Here is a 25,219-nt window from a genome sequence, read left to right on the forward strand (position 1 = left end):
CCCTGCACCAAACCCAGTGCCTGCCATCAGTCTTGGCTGGGAGGATGACTCTCCTCCTAGTCTCCTCTTCAGCTCCTTTCCCCTTCCTGGGGCCCAGGGATTGGGTTGCAGAACGGTTAGGGCACGAAGACCGCCAAGACTCCCTCCTTGGGGGTCCCCTTCCCGGGGTTTCCCCGGCAGCCATCACGGAGCCTCACCTGGTCCAATGAAGGTCCCATTTATGCCAGCGCCTCCAGCCCTGCCCTTCCCTAGGGGTCCTGTCAGCCCTCCCCCAGGCCCCTGAAGGCCTACTTGGGGCAAGGGCCCATCTCACTGTCACCTCTGCCTTTTGGTTCCTGCATCCTCATGGAGGGCCAGGCTTTGGCCTGGGAGCGTGATTGTATGACCAGGCTTGCCCTCTCCAGGACTCAGTCTCCCGATCTGTACAATGGGGAGGAGCAGGTTTGGGAGATCCTCCAGGACCCACCCAGCTCCAAGGATACCAGGCCCCTCGAATGACTAAGCATGCCTAATGGCCGGCTTGAGGAGGTGCCAGGCGTCCCCAGAGCAGGTGTCTGGGAGTGCCCAGCTCTGCAGCCCCAGGCCCTCATAGGCCAAGGCATAGCTGAGACTCAGATGAGGCCAGCATCTCTGGGCTTCCTGCCTTTCTCCTCCTATGGGGGCTTCAGCTCTGGATACACCAACCCAGCCCTGTCCAGTCCCTGCCCTTTGAAGGTTCCTCTTCTTGGATGGGCAGGGGAGGAAAGAGGCTGTGACAAGAGTGTCACCTGCTGCCTTCTCTCTAAATCCTGCTGCTTTCTTTCTCCCAACTGACCTTGCCAGACAGGAGTCGACCCAGAAGAATGCTGCTGCTGGAGATTGGACATCCGCTCCTCCTCTTCAGTTTACAGATAGGGAAACTGAGACCCACAGAGGCTTAGCAAGTTAGCCCAGGTCTCAGCAAGACTCTCAGACCGGCGTCCTTTCTCCTTCTGCTAGGCACAGTGCCTGGGTGCTCTGTGTGTGTGCACGAGGATGTGCAGGTCCACGTGGGGTGGGCAGAGCAGGCTGGGCCTGCACCAGACCGCGCCTCCGGAGAGCGAGTCCTGACTCCCTGTGTCCTTGCAGGAAGTGAGTTGCCCGTGTGTGCGAGCTGCGGCCAGAGGATCTATGACGGCCAGTACCTCCAGGCCCTGAATGCTGACTGGCACGCAGACTGCTTCAGGTAGGGCACGCCGGCCGGGGTGGGGGAGCCCTAAGCAAGGCCTGCCAGCGACAAGAGGCTGGGTCAGCGGTCCGGGGGACCTGGCTAGTCCCTCTGGTGCCGTCTCTGGTTGTGACTTCCAGCAAGTCCGTGGCCTCAGTTTCCCCACCTGTAAAAATGAGGCATTTGGACTAGAAGGTCCCCAAGTGCCTTTCTGTTTTGTCATCCTAGATCTCTAAGGAGAGGAGGGGGGGAGACCTGCATTTCCACCGGTATTACTGAGGCCTACTGGCTCCTAGGCAGGGGGAGGCCGTGGAGGGCAGCGTGCTCCAGAGAAGGAAGGAAGATACAAACCAGGCCCCATTGTGAGCATGCACAGCCCAGTAAGGCCAGCCTTAGAGAGCTAACTCCAAGTGTCAGGGCTGTGGCCCAGCCACCCAGTAGGACCATCCTGAGAGGCAGGTGCAGGGGATGGCCTTAAAGTTAGCAGCAGGGCCAGAACCGGGGTCTCAGACGTGAGATTTCCCACGTAGAGAAGTGTGACAGGAAGCAATTCCAGGCAACGGGCCTGGCAGGTGCCAAGGGTGCCGGGGTGACAGGGCAGGGCCAGTCAGCGAACAGCGGGGTTGAGGTGGGAGGGCATGGACCACCAGCTAAAGGGGTTTATTTTAGGCAGTGGGAACCTCTGGCAAGGTTTGTTTGTTTGTTTTTCTTTAAGAACAACGTCCAGCATTTTCTGCGATGCAGGAAGGGCCAGGCACCCCTCTAAGGACTTTTGTCTAGTAGATATTGTGTTGTCTCCATTACTGGGGACACAGAGGTTAATTCTCTTGACCAAAGTCACACAGCCAGCGAGGAAAGTGAACACACAGCGCCCACCCTGGCTGGTGAGGCCAGAAGAGAGGCAGGTGCCAGCCCCGGGGCTCCCGGTCAGGCGTTCACAAGGAGACCTTCAGGGACAAAGAGGGCTCTGGATAGGCGGAGAAAGCCACACGCCCCAAGACAGACACAGGAGGAGCTCATCTGGTTGGAAAAGAGCGAGTGGAGGAGGCAAGGTTGGGATCAATTTGTGAAATGACCCCAAGGCCAAGATAAGGACCCTCCAAGGGCAGTAGGGAGTCAGCAGAGGGTTTGCAGAAAGCAGGGGAGGGACACGGGCTGAAGTGCTATTGAAAAATGCCATCCCAGTGGGCAGATGGCAGTGACTTGGCAGGGAAGGGACTGTCACAGTAGTTCAGGGATCTGACCTCATAAGGCCTGACCTAGGACAGTGACTACAAATGGACAGAGGGGACAGTTCTGGCCAGTAGTCACATTAGCCGCTGTTCATCGGGCGCTCTTAACGTTCCCCTTGACCCTGAACGACACAGGTTTGAACTGTGCTGGTCTACTTATATGCAGATTTTTTACAGTACCATAAACGTCTTTTCTTTATGATCTTGTTAATAACATTGTCTAGCTTACTTTGCTGTAATAACACGGTAGGTACTACGTATAACACGCAAAATATGTGTTAATTGATTGTTGATGTTACGGGGAAGGCTTCCGGTCATCAGGAGGCCGTGAGTAGTTAAGTTTGGGGGAGTTGAAAGTTGCCCGTGGGTTTGTGGCTATGCGGGGATTGGTGCCCCTAACTCCTGCATTGTTCGAGGGCCAACTGGATTTCATTAAGGCTTCACCGTAACCCTGTGAGGTACCATGACTTGTGCAGTTTACATGCAGGCACGGGCTGGAGCTAGGGCTGGAGGCTGTGTCGGCCTCGCTCCCAAGTCCCCACAGAGGTGAAGAAGTGAGGGGCGCAGGAGCAGGGACTGGGGAATAGCAGGGGGAGCGTCTGGAGTTGTCTGGGCTTTTGCCTTGGCTGCTGGGGAGGATGGCGCTCCTTCGGCTCTCCTGGAGTTGGGGACCGGGTTGATGCTGAGCTGTGCCCAGCCACGTCGCGTTGAAATGCAGCAGGCCATCCAGGGTGGCAGTGCCTGGCCCTGAGCTGGTGAGGTGGCCTGAGACCTGTCAGAGGTGGGAAGGCTGGAGAGACAGCTCCCTGGGGCCAGGATGCTGAGCTGGCAGGCAGGATGCAGGATGGGGCCGAGAGGAATCGGGAAGAACTTTGGGGGCCCCCGGTGCTGAGGGCGGGGAGGGAGATGGAATTTAGGGAGACAGGGGGAAAGGCCAGGAATGCAGTGAAGGAAGCCACAGCAGGGAATTGGGGGGAGGCGGGGGAGGGGGCCAGAATCTAGCGTTGCAGGATCCTGCCCTGCAACCGGGAGAGGAGTAGGGCCCCAGGTCAGGGCAGTAGGGAGAAGGCTGTGCCGCCGTCCCGGGTGTGATGGGGGTACAGGGGAGGCTCCCACAGTGAGAGTGGGCCCACAGGCAGTAAGGGCCACGGCGTCTGCATTCCGACCTCCATAAGTGCTCCTGGCCCCGTGGTGTGCGGTTCTCCAAAAAGCCCCCAAATCTGAGCCGGGCCAACAGTGTCCTTACCCCCATGACCGTTAGGAGGCACTGTCCGGGGGTAGTCACTCCTTGCCCGGGCCCCATGGCCACCTGGCAGCCGGGCTCTGGACTCTGCTTACTTTGCCCCTCAGAGCCTCTCAGTGCCATGACATGGGGCCGGCACCAGCTCCCGGGGCCCCAAGTTCCTTGCGATGGGCGAGTTGTGAAGGCACACGGCCTGCCTCTGGCGTTAGCACAGGGGGTCACTGTCACCACAGGGCCCGCTCCTTCCTCAGTTCTGCTTGTCCCACCTCCTGTGGGCCCCGCCTCTTGGCAGGTGGCAGCCAGGCTGTGAGTGGTCCCAGCTTTGCTCTGGTCCAGCTGCTGGCCCGGGAGGTTCCTTCTCAGCAGCCGGCAGCACACCGGCCCTGGGGCCACTGTACCTCTGGTGACAGCTCCCCGGAGGCTGGGTGGGCTGGGCCCCCGGTGAGGAGGGGTGAGTGTGCAGCGGGCACAGGGTTCAGAGCCTGGGCCGGGGTGCGGTCTCCCCCTCTCCGGGGGACCTTTCAGGCAAGGAGGACAGACCGTCCACGGAAGTCAACCTCTGTTCCCTTGGGAGCAGCACCGGAAGAAGCAGCTGCTTTGGAGCTTGTCCCTGTCCCCAGAGAGTCCGGAGCCTCCAGTGCCTTTGTCCAGCCGGAGGAGGTCGAGGGGCCTGGAGGGCGCTCTCTCAGGTGTGCAGGGCTGAGGGTGGAGCGTGGGCCACCTCCTCCCTGCCTGCACCAGAGCAGAGCCCAAGCAGAAGGCCCCCCAGCGGCTTCCTGTTGTGGGCCCAGACCAAGTCCTCCTCAGCCACAGGCTGCATCCTCCTCCCCTGCCGTGTGGCCACGCTGGCCCCACCCTCTGCAGCCTCCAATCCTGAGGGCCTGGAGTAGGATGGGGAAGCAGCTGGCCCGGCCACCCCTGCGCTGCCCCCCTGCTGCAAGGGATGCTGGCCCTAAGAAGAAGCCGCTTCCTCAGAGGAGCCAAGTAAGTCCAGAGTCCCCCGTCCTCCCCAGCCCCCTCCCCGCCCCGGGCCCAGACCTCAGGCAGGGCCCCTGGTGTGAGGGCCCCCTGGGGCCGGAGGCCACCATGTGGGGCAGACCTGCCTGGGACGGGGCTGCTCTGGGGGCAGGAGAACTGAAACTCCTTGGTCACTGTCGGCCGCCTGTTGGAAGCAGGCCGGCCGCTGCTGAGACTTCTGGCCCTGTGGTCTGGTCTCCCCGCGAAGCTGGTCCTCCAGCTGTTCTTCCTTCGCCCCTGGTGTCCAGGGATGTGGCCCTGGCTAGAGGGCATCCCTGGGAGGGATGGACCTGTCACTACAGAGCAGGCCACTGCCCCCCCCCCCCAGTGCAGCCCTCAGTCCCCGAGCCTGGCTCCATGCCCGCCTGGCCCTGGGCCGTCTCTGCACACCCTCAGTGCTTGCTGCTCCTCCCTTGACATCCCTGCTGGGGGCAGCAGCATGTGTGGGGGCGCCCCTGAGAGCCCCACCTGCCTCCTCTGCCTGGGGACTGGATATGGGCCTGAGAGGTGAAGGGGTGGACAGGGCCAGGGGCTCCTCAGTGCCTTCCACACGCAGAGGTACGCTGAGGCCCTGAGTGCCGGCACCAGGCAGCTCTGTGAGCCTGGGCGGGATCCCCCGTCTGAGATGGAGGCCCAGCCGGCCGTGCCCCCTGGGAGCGGTTCTGGGGTGCTGGGGGTGGGACCTGCTCCAGGTGCAGTGCTCTCCGGGAACCACTTCCATTCTCTCTGGGTCCAACATTTGTGGCTGGCTGGCATGGGACCTCAGCCCTCGGGGTCATGGCAGAGGCTGGCGGTGCAGGCTGCCTGTCGGGCACCCCAGCCCGGTGACTGAGCAGGCTTCAAGGAAGCAGTGACCCGGGAGCCGACTGCACTCCCCCAGCCCTTGGGGGAGTCCGCGCCCCGGGTCTTCCAGGGCCGCTACAGTGGGGAGTGTTTGTGCGGGATGCGGGGGTAGGAGTTTGCAGGCTGGAGAAGAGCATTCTCTTCCCCCAGAGGAAGGCAAGCTGCGCTGGAGCCCCCAGCAGCCCACCCACCCAGAGGCAGACGGGGGCCCAGCTTCCCGCAGCCTGGCAGCCAGCAGTGAGGGGGAGATTTCTGTGGGGACACTGCTGTGACGTGCTGTCTAGCCGGTGGAAGGGCAAAGTGAATCACTCACTGATGGCACAGGGCGCGCGGGCGGCGGGGGAGCCTCCCCAAGGTCACGGTGCGGTGCGCGCGCCTGCCTCTTGGCGGAGCTGGCTCCTCGGCCGCGCACCTTCCCGCCAGGTTAGAGGCCCCTGAGGGCGTGCGCTAGGGATTCCCCCTCATCCTGGGCGGCCGCCTTGCCCCTTCGGCCACCCCGCAGTGAGATGCGTGCCCCCTAAGGGCGCCCCGGGGCTGGGGCCGGGTGTGCGGGGGCAGGAAGGGCTGAGGATGACGTCATGGCTCGGGGCCAGCGTAGCTTCCGCTGCGTCCTCTCACATCCCAGGGCGGTCTCCGGAGGCCCGCCCTGCCCCACTCCCACCTCTCACAGGGAGAGCTCATCGGAGCCCCCCCCACCCCGCTCCTGGATGCACCCCCACTCCGGTGCATCTGAACCCTGGCATTTTGTGCCTTCTCCTCCCCAGCCCCCAGCCCCCAGCCCCCGGCTGTGGTCCCCCGCCCCTCCCCTAGGCTCCCAGACAATGGGGAAGTGGCTGGATCCTCTTAAAGGGACAGTGTCCCACTCAGCACTCTGGGCTGCCTTCCTCCTGTTCTCTTCATCCCCAAATGTTCCTAAAGAGCATCAGTGAGTGCCGTCAGTGTGACCACCCGTGTGCTGGCTGCAGAGGCTGAGGGTGCCCTGGCCGCTGGGCACTGGGCAGTCTCACCCAGGCCCCAGTCTTTGCCGCCCTCCCCTCTCCTGGATTGTTTTCTTACTGGGCGCGAGCTCTGAGCCTGGTACCAAGTCCCTGCATGACCTTGGCACATGACCCAGAGTGCTGAGACAGCAGCGGAGTCGGGCAGATTCTCTGCTCACTGTGTATTCTGGCCCAGATGTACCTATGCAGCCCGGACCCTCAGTCAGGCTCTTCAAAACCCAGTGTGGCCCGTGCCCCTGCCTGCTGGCTCCCAGGGCATCATGCATTTCTGCATTTGCTCATCCTGACGCAGCTGAGCTGCTGGTCCCCATCCAACTCACTCTTGGGTGGAAGGAAGCCAGGCATGTAGGTCTACCTCCTGGCCTGTGGGATAACACACAGAAGGAAGCAGGTGCATCATTTCACCCCAGCTCCCTTCAGGGGCCCCAGCCCGGCCTCTCCCGTAGCCCCTCCCGACAGGGCAGGGGGTCCTGGCCTTCATGACCGCACACCTGGGTGTTCTGCATACACTGCTCCTCTGAGGGCAGGTGCGGGCGCTGGGGCCCTGGTTGAGCTGGGGTGAGCAGGACTGGGCCGAGCCCCCTTCATGGGGCTGCAGCACCCAAGGGCTGGATAAGGTCTAGAAAACAAGGGGATCCTCTGTCTTCACTGATCCTGGCTGGTGTCTGCTGAGCCACGTTCCTGCCTTATATCGAAGTGGAACAGGGAGTAGCTTCGCTCTGGGTCTGTGGCCTCCATCACGTGACCTTGGGCATTTAGAGCCTCCAGAGTTCATCTGCCTCGAGGTGGCCAGTGTGGATTAAGTACATTTAGCCAAGACAGTGGGCAGGTGCCAGCATTTGGTAGCTGTTCCCAGCTCCACCGGGTCACTGCCATCTGCATCAGCCGCACCCGAGTCCTAGGCGCCCAGGTTCCATTCCTCCCTCCACCGCACTGGTGAGCAAGAGCAAGTTGTTTGTCTTCCCTGGGCCATCTCCCTTGCCTGACAAGGGACAGGGGCTCAGATGTGAAGAGCATCTCTCACCCTGGGAGTGGCAGGTCGGCGAGATGATCTGGTGCTCTGGGTGCAGAACTGCGGTGGGTGGTTGTGCGGGCTGTGCACTGCACAGAGGCTTCCAGCTGAGGGGCCAAGAGAGGCTGAAGCCATCTCGGACTCCACCTGCTAAACCCTGGGCCCCAGCACAGGCTTCTTCTGCCCGAGGAAGGCACATCTTTTTCTAATTCCTACAGAGGCACCTGCTGTGGGGAGAGGGGCTGGGCCAGACTAAGTCCCTGTGCTTCTTCCACCCAGGTGTTGTGAATGCAGTGCCTCCCTCTCACACCAGTACTACGAGAAGGATGGGCAGCTCTTCTGCAAGAGGGACTACTGGGCCCGCTATGGAGAGTCCTGCCACGGATGCTCGGAGCACATCACCAAGGGGCTGGTCATGGTAAGTGCCCCGCTCCACTCACACCCCGCACCTGGTGCAAGGCATGTGTGTATCCTCACGGGTTTCCCCTACCCTGGCTCTCTTCGGTTCTCCTTTGCGCTGGCTCAGACTCCCCCCTGCCTTCTGAGCCCATTGGTCTGTCTGTGTGTCTCTGGAACCAGCATCCTAGAGCTGGCCACCCAGACCCCCAGAGTTGGCTAGGAGCTGCCCTTCCGAGAGGAGGCCGAGGGGAGGAGCTGTGGGGACTGAAGGGGTTGCTGAGCTGGGTTGTCCCTGCCACCCCCCGCCAGGTGGCTGGGGAGCTGAAATACCACCCCGAGTGCTTCATCTGCCTCACGTGCGGGACCTTCATCGGTGACGGGGACACCTACACACTGGTGGAGCACTCCAAGCTGTACTGGTGAGTGCACGGGCCCCCTCCTAGCCTGGGGTACCCACCCCGTCCCGGGTCTTCCACACCAGGGTCCTTTCCCTTCCCCCGTGGGGCAGGTGTTAATAGAAGTTCGGTGTAGAAGTCACTGAAAAATGACACGGTTGTCACACTGAGAACTCCCGCCTCACGTGCCCGCTCTCCCGTGTCACAGAGGTGTGGTTCTGGCCCGCACCCCGCAAGTTCAGGCCCAGTCCCCAACTGGCTCCACATTCAAGGGTTCCCACAACCCCTCAAGTTTGAGAATTCGCTAAGCGACTCCGAGAACTCAGGAAAGCCCCATACTTAGGATTACAGGGGTTTTTGTAAAGGGCACAGATCCCTTTGTATGAGGGCCAGCCAGCAGAAGTGACACAAAGAGCAAAGTCTGGGAGGGGGTCCCCAAATGCGGAGCTTCCGTGCATCCCCCCGCCATGGAATCAGCCCATGTGACGCCCCCACCTGCCCTCGCATCACTAGAGTTTTTATTGGGGTTTCATTACATAGGCACCATTGATTGAATCATTGGGTGCATGACTGAACTTAATCTTCAGCCCCCCCCCCCACCTCCTCCAAGGTCGTAGGGCTGGGTCACAGTCCCCACCCCTCATCTCATCCCATGGTTAGTTCTTTCTGGTGACTGGCCCCCATCCTGCGTCCTCTGTTAACACAAGCTCAGGTATTCCAAGGATTTAGAGCCTCTTTCCCAGGAACCAGGAACAAAGACCAGACAAATTTCTTTATTATACAGTGCTGATAAAGCTGGATGCCCTGGGCGGCATGGCTTAGTCCCAAATGGGTTTTTAATGACTTCCTTCTGAACTGGATTTATCCACAGGCCTTTTTCTGGCCAACTTACCGCATGACAGGAGTAGCAGAGCCCAGAATGACTGAGCTCCAGAGGGGTAGGGGTTGGGCTGGATGTGCTCAGTTCCTGCTCCAGGCCTAGCGGGCAGCTACGATCCTCCTGAGCGGGGAGCTGTGAGGGGGGGTGGGGAGGAGAGAAGAGCCCGGGGCTGGGAGACGGGGTGGGGGGAGTGGTGATGCTGGTGATTGTCCTGACACTCCTCTTTTCTTCCCTCTCTGTGGGTCCCTACCACCCGTGGCCCTTGCAGTGGACACTGCTACTACCAGACCGTGGTGACCCCTGTCATCGAGCAGATCCTGCCCGACTCCCCCGGCTCCCGCCTGCCCCACACAGTGACCCTAGTATCCATCCCAGCCTCAGCTCATGGCAAACGTGGTCTCTCAGTCTCCATCGACCCCCCACATGGCCCACCAGGCTGCAGCACAGAGCACTCCCACACCGTCCGCGTCCAGGGGTGAGTGTGGCTGTGGCCATGGGTGCTGAGGGCGGGGGGGGGTGGGGCGGACTCTAGGGCTGGGCAAGCATCTGGGCACTGATAGAACCCAGCTCTGACAACCTGGTGTGCCATGTCCCTGGTCCAGTCATTCCTTTAAAAACTATGACAGGTGTTAGATAAAATATTTAAAACTTCTTTAATCCATGTATAACCCAACGATAGAAAGAGGAGTAACCAGGTCAAGGATAATTGATGCAGGGAGCCTAGGATCGTCCGCAGAACCACGGAAGACAGCCATGCCCTGAGGCAAATCGAAAATGAGTGAACCTAAGCTTCGGTCTTTCAGTCCTTTCATGGCTGGGCCTCTCGAAGCCCTGACCTGCGCGAGGAAGCCGGTCCCGCGTTAGAGAACCCCTCCTCCATCAGGCTGAGATCCCGGGGGGCTCGCAGGGTGAGGATGAATGAGAAGCGGACCGCACCTTCCATCAGCCCCCAACTCCCAGAACTGAAAGATAAACTGATTTGAGCCTGAACCGGAAGGAGGGAGGGGACTCTCCCCTGAGAATTCATAAACTTGGGTTTGCAGACCAAATTCATATGCCTGGATGGCTCAAAAACCCCCAAGTCACAACTGTAGAAGTTTCAAGTACTTCCCAACTGGCAGTGTTCCCAGTCCCTGATAGAATCAGATGCAGATCCTTTTCATTGAATTTACAGAGCTAAGTGTCCCAAGGAAGATGGGCAATTCAGTGAAAAATCACTGAACGCATAGGGAAACAAGGCTCACTGTGAGCGAGAGCCAGCTTGAAACAACAGGAAGTAGAACCAGACCTACAGAACCTCCAGAGACTGGAATGATGGGAAACGACGTAAAATAATTACTCTCAGTATGTTGTAATCAATAAGAGATGTTTGGAAAAAATGAGTAAAGAGCAAACAGACTTGGAAAAGAACCAAACAGAACCCCTAGAAATGAAATAACGGAAACCTCAGTACGAGGGTTTAACAGCGGAGTAGGGCTCTAAACTACCGAAGGGAGAAGCAGAAACACAAAAGGATGAAAGCTGTGAAAGAGAGGTTAGGACCCATGGAGGACAGAGGTTAGGACCCATGGAGGCCATTTGGCGTCCCAGGAGAAGCACGAGATGGTGGGAGGGAGGCAGTATTTGAAGATAGAGTGGCCATAGAATATAGACAAATCATCTTTGCGGGGCGGTGGGGGGCGGCAGCAGCTGATTTCTCAACAGTAACAGTGGAAGCTGGAAATAAGCGAAATGATGTGTTCAATGCCCTGAGCAAAAAATAACCATCAGCCTAAGATTCCGTCCGTCCTTGATGAAAATACCCGTCAAGAAAGGGGGAGAAATAAAAACATGTTCAGGCAGACAAGATTCAGGGAACCAGGATTGGGTGTGAGGAGGTCATCCCTAACGAAGGTTCTAAAGGATGTAGAAAAGGTTTGAAACCCAAGAAGGAAGGCAGATAAAGGAGCCAGCCCAGTGGCCAGCACGCTGTGTGACGCTGAGCAGCCCCCTGTCCTCTCTGGGCTTTAGGGTCTTCGTCTGTACAGGGAGGAAGTTGGGCACCTTGGAGCCTTCTAAGATTTCTCCTGGGCTTTGATGGACTCCTTGAGAAGTAGCTTTAAACGTCCCCCGAGCGGGCATGCGAGCCAAGCGCCAGCTTCCATGGGATCCTGCACACGCCTCCCCCACAGATGTCTGGGCCCGGCTCCATGGCGAGGCACTAGTCAGGAGGGGAGGTGGTGCTGGGGACGGATGCAGGGCCGGCAGCTACCTTGTATACACAAGCGGACAGACAGACTAGTGAGAGAGACGGGGGGATCTCCCAGACCAGCTGCTCTCTCGAAACCAGGCAGGATTTTGGAAACAGAAAGCCGGCGGCACCTCCTCCCTGCCTCCCTCGCTGGATGAGCATGCTCACCAGCCTGCATCTGCTGGCCCAGCAATTTCGGCCCAGAGCACACCCCTCGGAGGAGCGGCCCAGCCAGCCCAAAGGCTGCTGACCAGATTTACTTGTTTGTTTTAAACGGGTCTTCATGGACTGCTTTTCTTTTTGTCGATAGCAGCATCTGAAGGAAAGTTTAAATTCCCTCTGTGCCCTAGCCCCCTGCCGCCTTAGCAGGAGACTGAGGGGAGGCAGGGAGGCTAAAGAATATACTTGGAAGACTGTACCCAGGAGAAGCCTGTATCAATGAAAGATACTCACCGTTTTTCAACCTTTTATTTTCAAATTTACAGGAAATTTACCGAAATAAGTACATTGAATACCTGCCTACCCTTCACCTATGTTCACCAATTTTAACTTTTTTTTTTTTTTTGCCACATTTAGGGTACGTGTCTTTCCTTGTATACATGCACATCTGTATGTTTGTATGATTTATTTATATCTATGCGTACACGTATGTACCCATTGCTATTATTTACCAAGTCACTTTGAGAGTACGTTACAGGTGCTGTTGACCCTTCCTCCCCACCAAATACTTTACACATTCTTCTAAAAACAAGGGCATTCTCCTACATAATTTTCAATCGTGTCTTATAGCGCAGTTATGACATTGAAGAAATTTAACACTAACTCAATCCAGCACAGAGTCCACATGCACATTTTGCCAGTTTTCTCAACACCATCCTTTATGGCCATTTCCCCTCCACCCAGGACCCAGTCCCTGACCTTGCATGGCATTGAACCCCCGTGTCCCCTTCAGTCTCTCTGAATCTGTGACAGGTCCTCAGCTTTTCGTTGTCCTTCATGACCTTGACATTTACGAAGAGCACGGGCTGATAAGTAGAATGCCCCTCCAGCTGGGTTCTGCTGCTGTGTCTGCTTTGTCAGATCCGGGTTATGCATTTTGACCTGCTACAGCGTTCGTGATGCCGTGCCCTTCCTACATCCTCCGACCGGATGGAGCATGCCCTTTATTGGGGATGTCGCCTTTGATTACTTGGTTAAAGGACAGTCAGTTGTCTGCTGTCCAGGATTTTTTTTTTTCCCTTTGAAACATAATCAATAAGTCATTTGTGAGATTTGAGTCTATAAATACTCTGCCCCCAGCAGCCTGTCCCCACATGGCTTTAGCATCCATGGAGGATTCTTAGCTGTATCACTTACTTCTGCAATGGCTACACAGCGATGATTGCCCAACTCTCTTCTTTCTTTCGCACGAATGACCTGCCTTTCCAGGGAAAGGCGGAGCTTCCCCGCGCCCCCGCCCCCCCCCCCACGAGCCGCGTAAGAACAGAGAATTTTTGTGAAACTTTACTTTTTCTTTTTTTTTTTGAGAGAGAGCAAGCGCACACGCAAGGAGGGGAGAGGGGCCGAGGGAGAGAGAGGGAAAATCCCAAACAGGCTTCACTCTCAGCTCGGAGCCCACGTGGGGCTTGATCTCACGACCCTGAGGTCACGCACGACCTGAGCCAAAACCAAGAGTCAGACGCTTAACCGACTGCGCCACGCAGGCGCCCCCTTATGAAACCTTTTTCTTAAAGTCCCCAGTCTCCTTTCTGTTCCACTCCCTACCCCTTCCCCATCTCAGGGCAGAGACAAAGTAAACATCCCTTAAGAAGCTTTTGTGAAGACAAAATGAAAACAAGGTAACCAAGGAGTTCAAGGAAGCAACTAAAATTTGGCAAATTGGCCATTCCACAGGTTCGAGAAGGGTGCCATCCTGTCTCTAGCCTGCAGCTGTGGCTAGGGTGGGTTGCTAGCCCTGTAATGCTGACTCTGGAGGAGTGGAAGCCTTGGCCTCATCTTGTGGGGCCAGTTTGGGAATCTGGAAGCCGAAGGATCCAGACCCTTTGAGGACTCATCTCGTGCCGCTCATCTGCCTGAAACACACCAGGCAGTTGGAAGGCTCGGTCTGTCCTCTGTGGCAGAGACCGCACTCTGTCCAGTGGGAGCCCCTGAGCCTCCAGGATGGAGCAGCAAATACCACTTTTCTCTACTTTCACACCCACAGCCGACTTCCGTAATTGGTGACAGAATTCTTCCCCACCAAACCAGAACTCCAGATTCTAGACCGGTGCCATCTGTCAGGCATGCAAGATAGAAATCAATTTGCCTTCTCACCCCGATCTGATCCCCTCGGCCTTGGCTTCCCGTCAGGGCTCCAGGGGATAGGCAGGCAGGAGCCTGACTACTACTCTCTCTACCCACAGGGTGGACCCAGGCTGCATGAGCCCAGATGTGAAGAATTCCATCCATGTCGGAGACCGGATCCTGGAAATCAATGGAACGCCCATCCGGAATGTGCCCCTGGATGAGGTACGGGTCCCGAGTCTGGTGCGCAGGATTGGAGTGCCTTCACGCCCGACCCCCCCCCCCCCCCAACTGCATCCCTTCCACCTCGGACTCACCTGTCCGCGCATCCGTTCTCCCCAGATTGACCTGCTGATCCAGGAGACCAGCCGCCTGCTCCAGCTAACTCTTGAGCACGACCCCCATGACACGCTGGGCCATGGACCGGGGACCGAGCCCAGCCCCCTGAGCTCCCCAAATCATACTCCCAGCGGGGAACGGTGCAGCTCTCCCCGGCAGAAGCCTGTCTTGTAAGTCAGCCCCGTGCCTTGTTGTATCCAGGTACTTGCACGGACACCAGGCCTCAGGGGGATGGGGCCCGGTCCCTGCTCTCCAGGAGCTCCCAGTCTGGTGGGCGAGTCAGCCTTGCAGGAAAGCAGGCCGGCAGGGGTGGAGGGAGCTAAGATGGGGTCATGAGAGGTGGGAAAGCAGGGGCCCAGCTCCCCCCGGCTGGGGGTTACAGAGCGCTCCCAGGGTGGACCGGCGCCCTGGCTTCAAGGAACAGCAGGTAGGTAGCTCAGGACGATGGGCACATCGAATGTCATTGGGAAGGGGTGGGCCCCCGAAAGGGCGTGTTTCAGAGACCGCTCTGGTCCCCTGTGCACAAGGGTGCCTGAGCCCAGAGATGGCTCGCGCGTCATTGCGGGCGGGGTCCAGGCAGGAGGTGCCAGGGACCCCGTACTCTCTTGAAGGGAAGGGGAGCACAAGGAAGAAACCCAGAGGCAGCCTGATCCTCCCTCCACTCACCGTGAGGCCCGCTCAGGACTCCGGGCAAAGATTTTTGGGGGATACCTTCTGGGGAAATCGTGTTTACTCTAAGAAATGGTAGTGTTGAAGGCCTGTAGTTCCTCCTTGCATGCGTTTGTCAGGTGCTCTAGCTGCCCTGTGGAGCCAGCTACGTGGCTGCGGCCTCCCTGGCCAGGCTCTCTGTCTCTGCGCCCCAGGGCCTGGCACCTGAATGCTGGGAGACAAAGCATCTGACCTGGGCTACCAGGCAGAGAAGGCCAAGGGCAGACAGTCCTGCGGAGGCCACTTGCAGGATAGCAGGCCTAGGGCAGGGCTCTGGGTGCTGGCGTCAGGATGGGGCGAGAGCCTTAACGACCGCCCAGGAGATCCGCCCTGTGCCACGCTCTCCCGCACTGGGGTGGGGGTGCTGATCGTACGTGGACTGGCGTGGATGGGAGCGTGGCAGGCAGGAGGAAGGGGGGGTCAGGGCTGAGGCCTGGTGCCCAGCTGCCCCGGTGACACTCAGCACCGTGTGTGCCTCCTCAGGAGGAGCTACAGCATCGACAGGTCTCCGGGTGCTGGCTCACTGGGCTCCCCAGCCTCCCAGCGCAAGGACCTGGGGCGCTCCGAATCCCTGCGCGTGGTCTGCCGGCCACACCGCATCTTCCGGCCATCGGACCTCATCCATGGGGAGGTGTTGGGCAAGGGCTGCTTTGGCCAGGCCATCAAGGTATGGGGTGGGCCTGCGCGGGGGTGGGGCCGGAAGTGGGAGTGGGGGACGGTTCAGGTGAGACCCATCAGTCCTCCTGCCTCCCTCCACTGCCTCCAGGAACCCACAGTGGAAGGGGCACCTGGCTTCCAGACTCCCTAGCCCGTACTCTCGCCCCGCTGGGCTTCCCGGAGCTGGTTAGGGGGAGGGGACTGACTTCAGAGAGACCCAGAACCTTATGTGGAGGACGTGGTTGGAAGGTGGGGGGATGGGAGGGCGACCCAGGCTGATCCAGAAGGCTCCCTCCCCGGGGGCCCTGTACTGAGCCTGAGGCCAGCCCCTCATGGCCCCTCCACTGCTCACCCCCTCCCATGCTCCCCCAGTAGAAACCTAAGCCCTTCCCTGGCTCTGATGTCCCCTGGTTGTGACCAGGCTGGAAGGTTCAGGATCATATAGAAGGTGCCCATCGGGCCCTGTGCCTGGTCCCCTTCCCGGCGCGGGGGGGCGGGGGGGTAGTCCTTGGTAGAGCCGCCATTCGACCTCCAGGAGACCGCCCAGCAGAGCAGAGGACAGAGAGCTGGGCCCTGGGCCGGCGGTCCTGGGCCTGAGCCCCAGCCACCGTCTGCCCTCCTGCTGGGTGACTTGGACGCTCTCGGAAGCCTCCTAAGGCCCCATTGCCTCGTCTGTGAGGGAATCAATAAGTCCTGCCCCTCGGGGGCTGGGGGCATCACCTGAAATGCCCGTGAAGAGCTGCAGGCCGGGTGTGTCCATCTCCCGCACAGTGTTGGGGTGCGCCTAGGGCCTCCTACACGGCGGGCAAGGAGCAGAGCCTCTGTCAGTGCTGAGTCACCGTGCCTCGGTGTCCCCACACAGGTGACGCACCGGGAGACGGGCGAGGTGATGGTGATGAAGGAGCTGATCCGGTTCGACGAAGAGACCCAGAGGACGTTCCTCAAGGAGGTCAGTGAGCAGAACTGCCACCCCCTCGATGGAGAGGGGGGGCACGGGGTTCCGGGAGGATGGGACGCTCGAGCCACACACTGGAAGAGGAGAGAGCATCTCACCAGGAGAGCGAGAGGGGCAAGGGCATCGCTGGGGGTGGGCGCAGCCCACGCAGACCGCACGGCCGGCCGGCGGGTGGGGTGGGGGCGGGGCGGGGCGGGGCGGGCGGGGACTGGTCCACCTTCCGAACCCGTGGTGGCCTCTGGCGGGGCAGCGGAGGGAGAAAGAGACTGGGGCACAGCCCCCGGCCTAGCCTGTCTGCACCCCACCAGGTGAAGGTCATGAGATGCCTGGAGCACCCCAATGTGCTCAAGTTCATCGGGGTGCTCTATAAGGACAAGAGGCTCAACTTCATCACGGAGTACATCAAGGGGGGCACCCTCCGGGGCATCATCAAGAGCATGGTGAGTGGCCGGGCAGAGCCCCCCACCTCCCACCTGCTGCCCTGTCCCCACCACCAGCACTGTGGGCCCTGGGCAGGCAGCTGCTCTCTGGGCCCCCTCGGCCCCTTCAGCGGGCTGGGCCTCCGGTCTCCAGGGCCCTCCAAACCCTGATTCTGAATCAGACAGGGAGCCACCAACTCCCAACTGAAGCTGAGGTCCAGAGAGGGCAGCATCTTCGCCGAGGGGACACACAGGCTGTTTCGGGGTGGCCGCCCTGTGGACCCCCGGCCTGGCCCAGAGCAGCCAGACCCAGCTTTACCTGCCCCGGGGAGGAACACCTCAGGAAAGGCACCTTTGTTACCTCTCCTCTGGGAGCCTTGTTACTATTTACTGTGCTCTGCAAAATTCGGAACTTTGTTGAAGGCTTTGGAGAAAAATTGCAAATCCAAACTGAGAATGCATTTGGGGAGGAGCTCGTAGCACCTGGTGCTCTTGGACGGCGCCCCACCGCGGCATCCCCTTGAGACCAAGCAGTCCCGTTCCCTTCCTGCACCCCAGATGCCTCCCTCCCTCAGGCTGGGTCCCTGCAGGCCCCTAAGGTGCAACTTCTCAGAAAGAATTCTGTGGTTAAGTACAATTTGGAAGTGCCGGGCTATACCCTCTGGGGCTTCCTCACTGCACTCTGGTCTTTTATATGCTCCGATGTCCTCACCCCCCACTTGAGTTCTCCGGCGGGGGGGATGGGGTGAGAGAACCAGGCGTCTCCCTGGGTGAACTGAGCCCAGAGCCCTACTCGCTGGTGCTCAGTAGGTGTTCTCATCGGGCCCGTCTGTCTCTGCCCGTACAGGAAAGTAGGTGCAGATTTTCTAAAAACCTGAAAGAATGGGATTGTGTTGAAGATAGAGGGTTTTTTTCCCCCAAAGAGCTGGATCGGGAGCTACAGAGGAGTATCCCCCACTTTGTGTTTGAAATCACATACTGAAAAATGACGTTTTTGAGTTATCCACCCACACCCCTTAGATGCGGACAGGTGTGGGGGCAAGAGTTGGGGGGTGGGGGTCATTGGACCCTCCGGGACACCTGCTGCCTTGGCTTCTCTGTCCCCCAACCGTTCTGCCACTGTGGCCCCGGTGGCCCATCCTGGCCCCTTCTCTCCTGCCCCCTCAGGACAGCCAGTACCCGTGGAGTCAGAGGGTGAGCTTTGCCAAGGACATCGCTTCAGGGATGGTGAGCAGGCTTGGGGAGGGGGTGGGAGGGGGTGGGGGCTGGGTGATCTGGCCCCGCTTATAAAAAAGATTCTGTCCCACTCACCTAAAGCTTGACAAGGAAGTCGGAGACGGAAGCTATCGGGAAGCTCTGGGACAGAGCAGGGGGGATCAGATGGGGGTGGGAGGAGCACCCCTCACTCGCCTGTTTGGGGCAGCCTCGGGGGAGCCAGGGCTGGGCTGGTCCGGGACCCCTCAGCACAGCGGCCTCCTGACCTCCATGCCCCCTGCCCCCAGGCCTACCTTCACTCCATGAACATCATCCACCGGGACCTCAACTCCCACAACTGCCTGGTCCGAGAGGTGAGCCGCCTGGGCCCAGGGAGGGGGACCGCAGGAGCCCCGCCTCGCACACTCCTAGCCTCGGGGGCCCTTTTGGGGACCGGGGCCCTGGCTCGCCCCCTCCACTCCTCGGGCCCGGGCGGAAGCAGTGCCAGGAGGCAGACAGACCTGGCTCGGCCATTTACTTGGACTGTGGCTCCAGCATTCTGAGCCGTCAACATCCCAGGTTGTTAGGAGGCTCTGATAAACGGATAAAGGAGAAAGTGACGGGTAATCTGTGACGGCTCGTGAGCGTGGCGTTGCCAGAACAGCCCACGGCAGAGCAGCCCGGCCTACTGCACGCAGCAGTAACCCTGCAGGCCTGGAGGGGGGGCCTGGGCGTGTGGGCGGGCGCGGTCAAGGCCGGCTTCTGAGAGGCTCTGGGGCCACATACTGAAGGGGAGGGCGGCGAGCCCAGGGTCTGAAGGGTGGGGACGGAGGGGACCATAGGCTGTCCACAGGAGGCAGCAGGGGGTGGCCGACCCTGTCCAGCTGGACAGATAGGACATGCACATCACAGAGAACCACAGACTGGATGGCTTGGAACGACCAAAATGCACTCGCAGGGTTCAGGAAGCAAAAGGTCCCAAGCCAAGGTGTTGACAAAGTGGGCTCCTTCTAGAGGCTCTGAGGGAGAATCTGTGCCATGCTTCCCTCCCGGCTTCTGGAGGCTGCTGGTGCTGCTTGGCATTCCTTGGCCGGCAGCCACGTCACTGCAGCCTCTGCCTGAGTCTTCCCCCCGTGTGTCCTCTTCTTATAAAGACAGCAGGCACTGGATTTAGGACCCCCTCCCCGCCGCCGGATCTAGCATAACCTCATCTGAACTAGTAACATCTGCAAAAGTCCTGTCTCCAAATACAGTCACTTTGAGAATCTAAGTTGACATGAATTTGGAGAAGGAGACTCTTCATCGCACTCCAGGCAGGTTGAAATCCAGGCCTGGAGGAAGAAGTTTCTCCAGGCAGGCTTTTGCCAAATGAATTCAGTACAGGAAGTGTTTCAGGCCTGGCGGTATGACGGTCAGGAAGCATGAGTTGATCACCCTGGAGTTGGCGGGGCAGGGGGGTGGGGGCGGGTGTCTCAGCCCACTGGGAATTTCCAGGAGGCTGTGGGGGCTTGTGAGCTCAGACAGCAATGGGGGGAAAGCAGGGGGCGGTGAGCACAGAGAGGTGGGCAAGGCTGGATCCACCCCCCACCTCCCCCACCACCCCGGGCCCGCTCACACTGCCCCTGCTGGCGATGAGCGTCACCGCAGGGCTGAGCCCATGTGGTGTGGGAGGCCAGGAAAGGGTGACCTGTCACAGCTTCCATCCGCAGCAGGGGGCAACCCCTGAGAATTGGATGGAAGTTGTGAGCCCCTCCCTGCCCCCGCATCCCCAGAATCCATCTATGCACAAACCAAAACCTCTGCCTACTATTTGGGGCCTCTGAGAATCCAGTAGTCACCCTTGGCTGGTCTCCCTGGACCTGTCTCCCAACAGCAGGCCCTGCTGTAACATTAGTCCCTGGGGGACTCTTCAAAAGTGGAGGGAGGGATGGGGCAGGAATCAGCACTAGAACAGTCCTGGCAGACCCCGCGCATGCTCAGCCCCTCCCACCTGCTGTCTTTGTAGTTTTCTCTAGGCAGCTGTCCGAGTCGGTGTCACTCCCAGAGGTGACAGAGTCCTTCCCTTCAGAGTGAGCCTGGTCCTAAGCCCCACCTGGCTGGGGCCCTGCCGCCTTCACCTCTGTGACCACTCCTCGGTGTCCGGGCACCATGGCCAGTCCTGGGGCTGGCACGTAGCGTCCGTTAGAGGACCTTCCCAGCCTCCTGACTTAGCACCAGTGCCCCAGCGTTCCCTGCCTGCGCCCTGGCCTTCAGGGAGGCCCGCTCCCTGATTGTCCCATCTTGCGGGGGGACACACAGCCATCAGCATCTCCACTCCACGGGGTTCCGGGCCTAGAGGGGGTCCTGCAGACCGAAAACAGTGGCGCTGACCAGCTGGATGGACTTGGGCAACTTTCTTAACCTCTCTGGGCCTGAGTAATCACATGTGTAAAGCGGGGATAAAAACAACACGCACCTCCCCAGACTGTTGGAGGGAGAAGTGAGAGAGAGAGCTGTCCGGGGCCAAGCAGAGGACCTGGGTCTTGAATGAGAACCACCACCTCCCTCGCACAGCCAGGCGGCCCCGGCGCCCTGATGGGGCGGACACCGTACTCCCAGGCCCCCAGGTGTCCGAGGCATGTCCTCGGAGCTGTCTGCGGATCGGGCCCGACTAGGCGTGGGGTGCGCAGGTGGTGCCAGGAGCCTGTCTCAGTGAGGCCCCGCTTCCTCGTCACCTCAGAACAAGAACGTGGTGGTGGCCGACTTCGGGCTGGCCCGGCTCATGGTGGAAGAGAAGACACGGCCCGAAGACCTGCGAAGCCTCAAGAAGCCGGACCGCAAAAAGCGATACACGGTGGTGGGCAACCCCTACTGGATGGCGCCCGAGATGATCAATGGTGAGTGGGCCGGCCCGCCCGTCACATCTTCCCCGGGCCCAGCGCGTCCAGGCAGGTCTGTGGTGCCCCCCATCCCCGGCCTCCGCCTCCTCCACCTCCTCAGCTCCCTCCTTGGGTCCTGTGACTCCTTTCCTGTCCTGCTGTAACAAATCACCACCTGCTTGCCTTAAAAACCAAATTACCATCTAGTCCTGGGAGTGGGAAGTCAGCGTCGGTCTTGCCGGCCTGAAGTCAGGTGTCAGCTGGGCTGGGCTCCTTCTGGAGGCTCAGGGGGAGAACCTGTTTCCCTTCTAGCCTCTAAAGGCTGCCTCCGTCCCTTGGCCCGAGGCCCCTGCCTCCGACGAAGGCTAGGACCCTGGCACCTTCTCTGATCTCTGGGTCCATTGTCAGGTCTCCTTCCTTGCCTGCCTCCCTCATAAGGACCTTTGTGGTTGTATCGTCCTCTGTCCAGCTCCAGATCCTGAACCTAATCACACCAGCAAGTCCCATGCAAGGCGACATCTTCACGGGGCCCAGGGAGTAGGTGGTGGACAGCCTGGCCCGCCCGGGGCTTCTCTCCCACTCCATTTCTTTTTTATCAGGCCCGTCACCCAGTGACCCACGTATGGCCCACATGGTGCGCTATAAAGCCCCCGCCCGGGTGGGTGCACACACGGGGTCAGGGCAGGCAGGGCCGGGGGCATCTCGGCACCAGCCCCACCCAGAGTTAACATAACCGCTGACTTAACCTGCAAAATGGGGCTCCCTGCTTTTTGTGGGGACTGTGAGGCTCAGCTCAGGTTTGTAAACTACTCAGAATCCGACCCGTGAGAGCAGCCGTACGGGTTGTTTTTAATGTCCCGCGGTAGATGGTCTTACTCCCCACGTCACAGCTGAAGAACCCGAGGCTCAGGGTCTGTGCCCATCCCTGGGGCTGCCGTCAGCAGATTTCCACCAACTGGGCGGTTTAAAACAACAGAAATGTATTCTCTCATAGTTCTGGAAGCCAGAAGTCGGAAATCCAGGAGAGCCGTGCTCCTTGCAGGGATCTGAGGGGAGAACCCACTCCTTGCTGCTTATGGCTGCCGGTGGCGGTCCCGGGCTCGTGGCCCCCGCTGCCTCTCCCGTGTCTCCTCCTCAGTCTCTCTTAGGACACTTGTAGTGGTGCTTGGCACCTGCCCAGATAATCCAGGATTCTCTCATCTCGAGATTCTTAGCGATCATATGGGCAAAGACCTTTTTTTCAATAAATGGTCACACGTCCCAGGGGTTTGACATGGATATTTTTCAAGGCCACCACATGGTCCCTGACTTGCCTGGAGTCACAGCTGGTCAGTGGCCGAGCTGGGCCTGGAACACCCTGCCCAGGGCTCTCATCCTCATCCTCCAAAGGTTTGCTAAGACCTGGGGGGCGGGGGGGCCCAGAGGGCTGAGGGGGCAGAGCCAAAGCCCTGGTCCCTTGGAGGCTGCTGGCCTGCGCCTCCTGGCCCCGGCCAGCAGGCCGCCGATCCAGCCTCACCTGCTGACGGCTGGTCTCTTCACCCAGGCCGCAGCTATGACGAGAAGGTGGATGTGTTCTCCTTTGGAATCGTCCTGTGCGAGGTAGGTCTGGGGGCGGGCGGCAGTTGGCATGAGGCTTGGTGGTTCCTGTGCACTCCTGGGCTGCAGGCTGGAAGTCTGCAGGGGCCCCAGGCAGGCGGGGGAGCTCCTGGGAACAGGGCTGCCCACAGCAACCTGCACCCCTGGGGGGCGTGGTGGTCAGGCGGGTGCCAGACCAAGTGTGACCGGCTCCCAGCCCCAGGGACCCCTCCCCCGCCCCCTGCCCCCAGGGGTAACTGCTGGGCCTTGTGCGGGACAGATCATTGGGCGGGTGAATGCGGACCCCGACTACCTGCCCCGCACCATGGACTTTGGCCTCAATGTGCGAGGCTTCCTGGACCGTTACTGCCCCCCAAACTGTCCACCGAGCTTTTTCCCCATCACCGTGCACTGCTGTGATCTGGACCCTGAGAAGAGGTAAGTGCGGTTGGGGTTCCGCCGGGAGCAGCCCTAGGGGTGGGCCCCCCCCCCGCCGGCTCCGCGGAGCAGAACCCACCACCCCACCCACGCGTCACCCCAGGCCCTCCTTCGTGAAGCTGGAGCAGTGGCTGGAGACCCTCCGCATGCACTTGGCCGGCCACCTGCCACTGGGCCCGCAGCTAGAGCAGCTGGAGAGGGGCTTCTGGGAGACCTACCGGCGCGGCGAGAGCGGACTGCCTGCCCACCCCGAGGTCCCCGACTGAGCCCCGGCCGCCCCCGTCCCCACCGCCGGCACCACACTCCTCTGCAGGTCGTGGCCGGCTATGGAGCGCTCGGCCAGGCGGCAGGCGCCCAGACTCCTCCCCCAGTGCCAGGCCCCGACTGGCCGTCTCCCTCCCAGGGCCGTGGCCCCTGCCCCATCTCTGCCCCTGGCCCCAGAGCTGGCTTGGCTGCGTACACACCGTCACCTCGCCCTGCCTTACCTCTGTCTTGGTGGGGCCGCCCCCTCTCGCTTCTCCACGCATGAGCTGGAGGGCCCGCGTGAGTCCTGCCCCATCCTGCACCCCGCCGCCCCCAGCCGTCCCGTGCACACCCCACCCGTGCGCAGCCCCTCTGAGGCTGGGCTGGTAGACAGCCTCGGCCCGGGCCCACTGATGGCTGGGGACGTAGGGGAGGGCGCAGGGTCGGGGGGAGGCCGCGTTGCTGGGGTGCATCAGCCCCCCGGCGGGGTGTCTCAGTAGCCACAGGTATTGATAATTACCCAAACCCCCAAACACAGAGAGGTCTGCCCCCGTGGGATGGAAGTCCCCGGTCGCTCAGCCGCAGGCCTCTCTTGCTTTGGGTCTCTTCATTTCTTTCTTGAAGCCACTTTAGTGAGAAGCAGGTACCAGGCCTCAGGGTGAAGGGAGGGTCCACTAGGGGAGAGGGGAGTCGGGTCCCTGGGTCAGAGCTGCCGGGCGGAGCCACAGAGGGACGCTGGGCAGAGCGACGAGGCAGGTGTCCACCAGCATCCCAACTCCTGCAGTTCATCTCAGTACTCCTCCCGGGCTTCTCCCCCAGGCTCCCCCCCCCCGCCCCCCGCCATGGCCCTCTGTCCTCTGGGTTCTTTCTGTGTAATCTATTTTTTAAGAAGAATTTGTATTATTTTTTCATACGGCTGCAGCAGCTGCTGTCGGGGGGCTTGGGGTTTTATTTTTCTGGCGGGCGGGGGTGGGGGGGCCATTTTGTCACTTTGCCTCAGTTGAGCATCTAGGAAGTATTAAAACTGTGAAGCCTTCTCAGTGCACTTTGAACCTGGAAAACAATCCAAACAGGCCCATGGGACTAGGAGTCCGGGAGGTGGGACGCGTCCCCTCCGTCCAGGAGTCGTGATGTCTGAAGAACAAAACCCAGACTCAGAACAATAAAATAAATTCCATACTCCCCACCCAGATTCCCCGTTGCCATGTGTGTCTGGGGCCCCCAAGGATCCAGGAACGAGAGCGGCACTTTGTGACTAGAAGCCCGATGGGAAGACAGGAGTGGAGGGCAGGTGGGGACAGGCGCAGGGCGGGAGTGGGGGGGGGGCGCCCGGCCACTCAAGTGGAGACTTCTCCGAAGCTGGGCTCGGGAGCGGGGAGATACTAGGGAATGTATTGCTTTCATGTAATAGTAAATGTTCTCTTCTTTCTAAAGCTTAAGGGATCCAGTCAGGAAAACAAACCACACTAGCTTTTTGGAATAGAGGGCGTTTGATACAGGGGATCGCTTAACGCAGTGGCTGAAAGACAGTGGAAGGGTAAAAAACGGATACTGGGCTAACCCAGAGATGGTGAACTTCAGGAAGCAGCTACCACGCCCCTGGCAGGGGCATTTAGGAAAAGAGGGGGTTACTTTAGCCATTTGGTGTTGGCATATCAAATCACCCCTTAAAGTCAGTGGCTTGAAAGAACACTGATCGCTCATGACTGTCAAGAATTTGGGAGCAGCTTGGGTGAGTGGTTTTGGTCTGGGGTCTATCCTGAGGTTGTGGTCACGTGCTGTCTGGGCTGCAGTCCTCTGAGGACGTGACTGGAGCTGGAGGGTCCACTTCCAAGGACCCTTGTATGTGGCTTCCTCCCATGGCTGCAGGTTGATGCTGGCTGCTGACCAGAGGCCTCGGTGCCTGTCAGGGCCTCTCTGCAGGGCTCCCTGAGCATCCCTGCACATCGTCTAGAGCAAGCATCCCAAGAGAGCCAAGCCGAAGCTCCACTGCCTAGTCTCAGAAGACCCAGCATTACTTTCACCATATTCCACTGGTCACACGGGCCAACCCTGACTCAGTGTGGGAGGGGACTACACAAGGCCATGAATACCTGTACCAGAAGGGATCACTGG

General features: G+C 59.9%; 1 protein-coding gene across 2 annotated transcripts in view; it reads left to right on the forward strand.

The window, feature by feature from the left end:
- Nucleotides 1–24,290, forward strand: part of LIMK1 (LIM domain kinase 1) — a 25,094-nt gene extending 804 nt beyond the window's left edge. Inside the window, exons 2-16 of one of the 2 annotated variants that reach the window (XM_025864610.2) lie at nucleotides 1,108–1,204; nucleotides 7,811–7,949; nucleotides 8,240–8,349; nucleotides 9,474–9,680; nucleotides 13,838–13,943; nucleotides 14,061–14,227; nucleotides 15,249–15,432; nucleotides 16,285–16,371; nucleotides 16,686–16,817; nucleotides 17,964–18,023; nucleotides 18,299–18,364; nucleotides 20,710–20,866; nucleotides 22,392–22,447; nucleotides 22,704–22,861; nucleotides 22,965–24,290. In XM_025864610.2, coding sequence (XP_025720395.1) covers nucleotides 1,108–1,204; nucleotides 7,811–7,949; nucleotides 8,240–8,349; nucleotides 9,474–9,680; nucleotides 13,838–13,943; nucleotides 14,061–14,227; nucleotides 15,249–15,432; nucleotides 16,285–16,371; nucleotides 16,686–16,817; nucleotides 17,964–18,023; nucleotides 18,299–18,364; nucleotides 20,710–20,866; nucleotides 22,392–22,447; nucleotides 22,704–22,861; nucleotides 22,965–23,127 — 1,889 coding nt within the window. In that variant the 3' untranslated portion in view covers nucleotides 23,128–24,290. Of the gene's footprint in view, nucleotides 1–1,107; nucleotides 1,205–3,996; nucleotides 4,646–7,810; nucleotides 7,950–8,239; nucleotides 8,350–9,473; nucleotides 9,681–13,837; nucleotides 13,944–14,060; nucleotides 14,228–15,248; nucleotides 15,433–16,284; nucleotides 16,372–16,685; nucleotides 16,818–17,963; nucleotides 18,024–18,298; nucleotides 18,365–20,709; nucleotides 20,867–22,391; nucleotides 22,448–22,703; nucleotides 22,862–22,964 lie in introns of those variants that run through there. The other variant, XM_025864611.2, reaches the window with a different exon arrangement.
- The last annotated feature ends 929 nt before the right edge of the window (nucleotides 24,291–25,219 follow it).

The sequence above is a fragment of the Callorhinus ursinus genome, unplaced genomic scaffold, assembly GCF_003265705.2.
Source record: "Callorhinus ursinus isolate GAN/ISIS: 27379988/994484 unplaced genomic scaffold, GSC_fseal_2.0 scaffold55, whole genome shotgun sequence".
Lineage (NCBI taxonomy): Eukaryota > Metazoa > Chordata > Mammalia > Carnivora > Otariidae > Callorhinus > Callorhinus ursinus.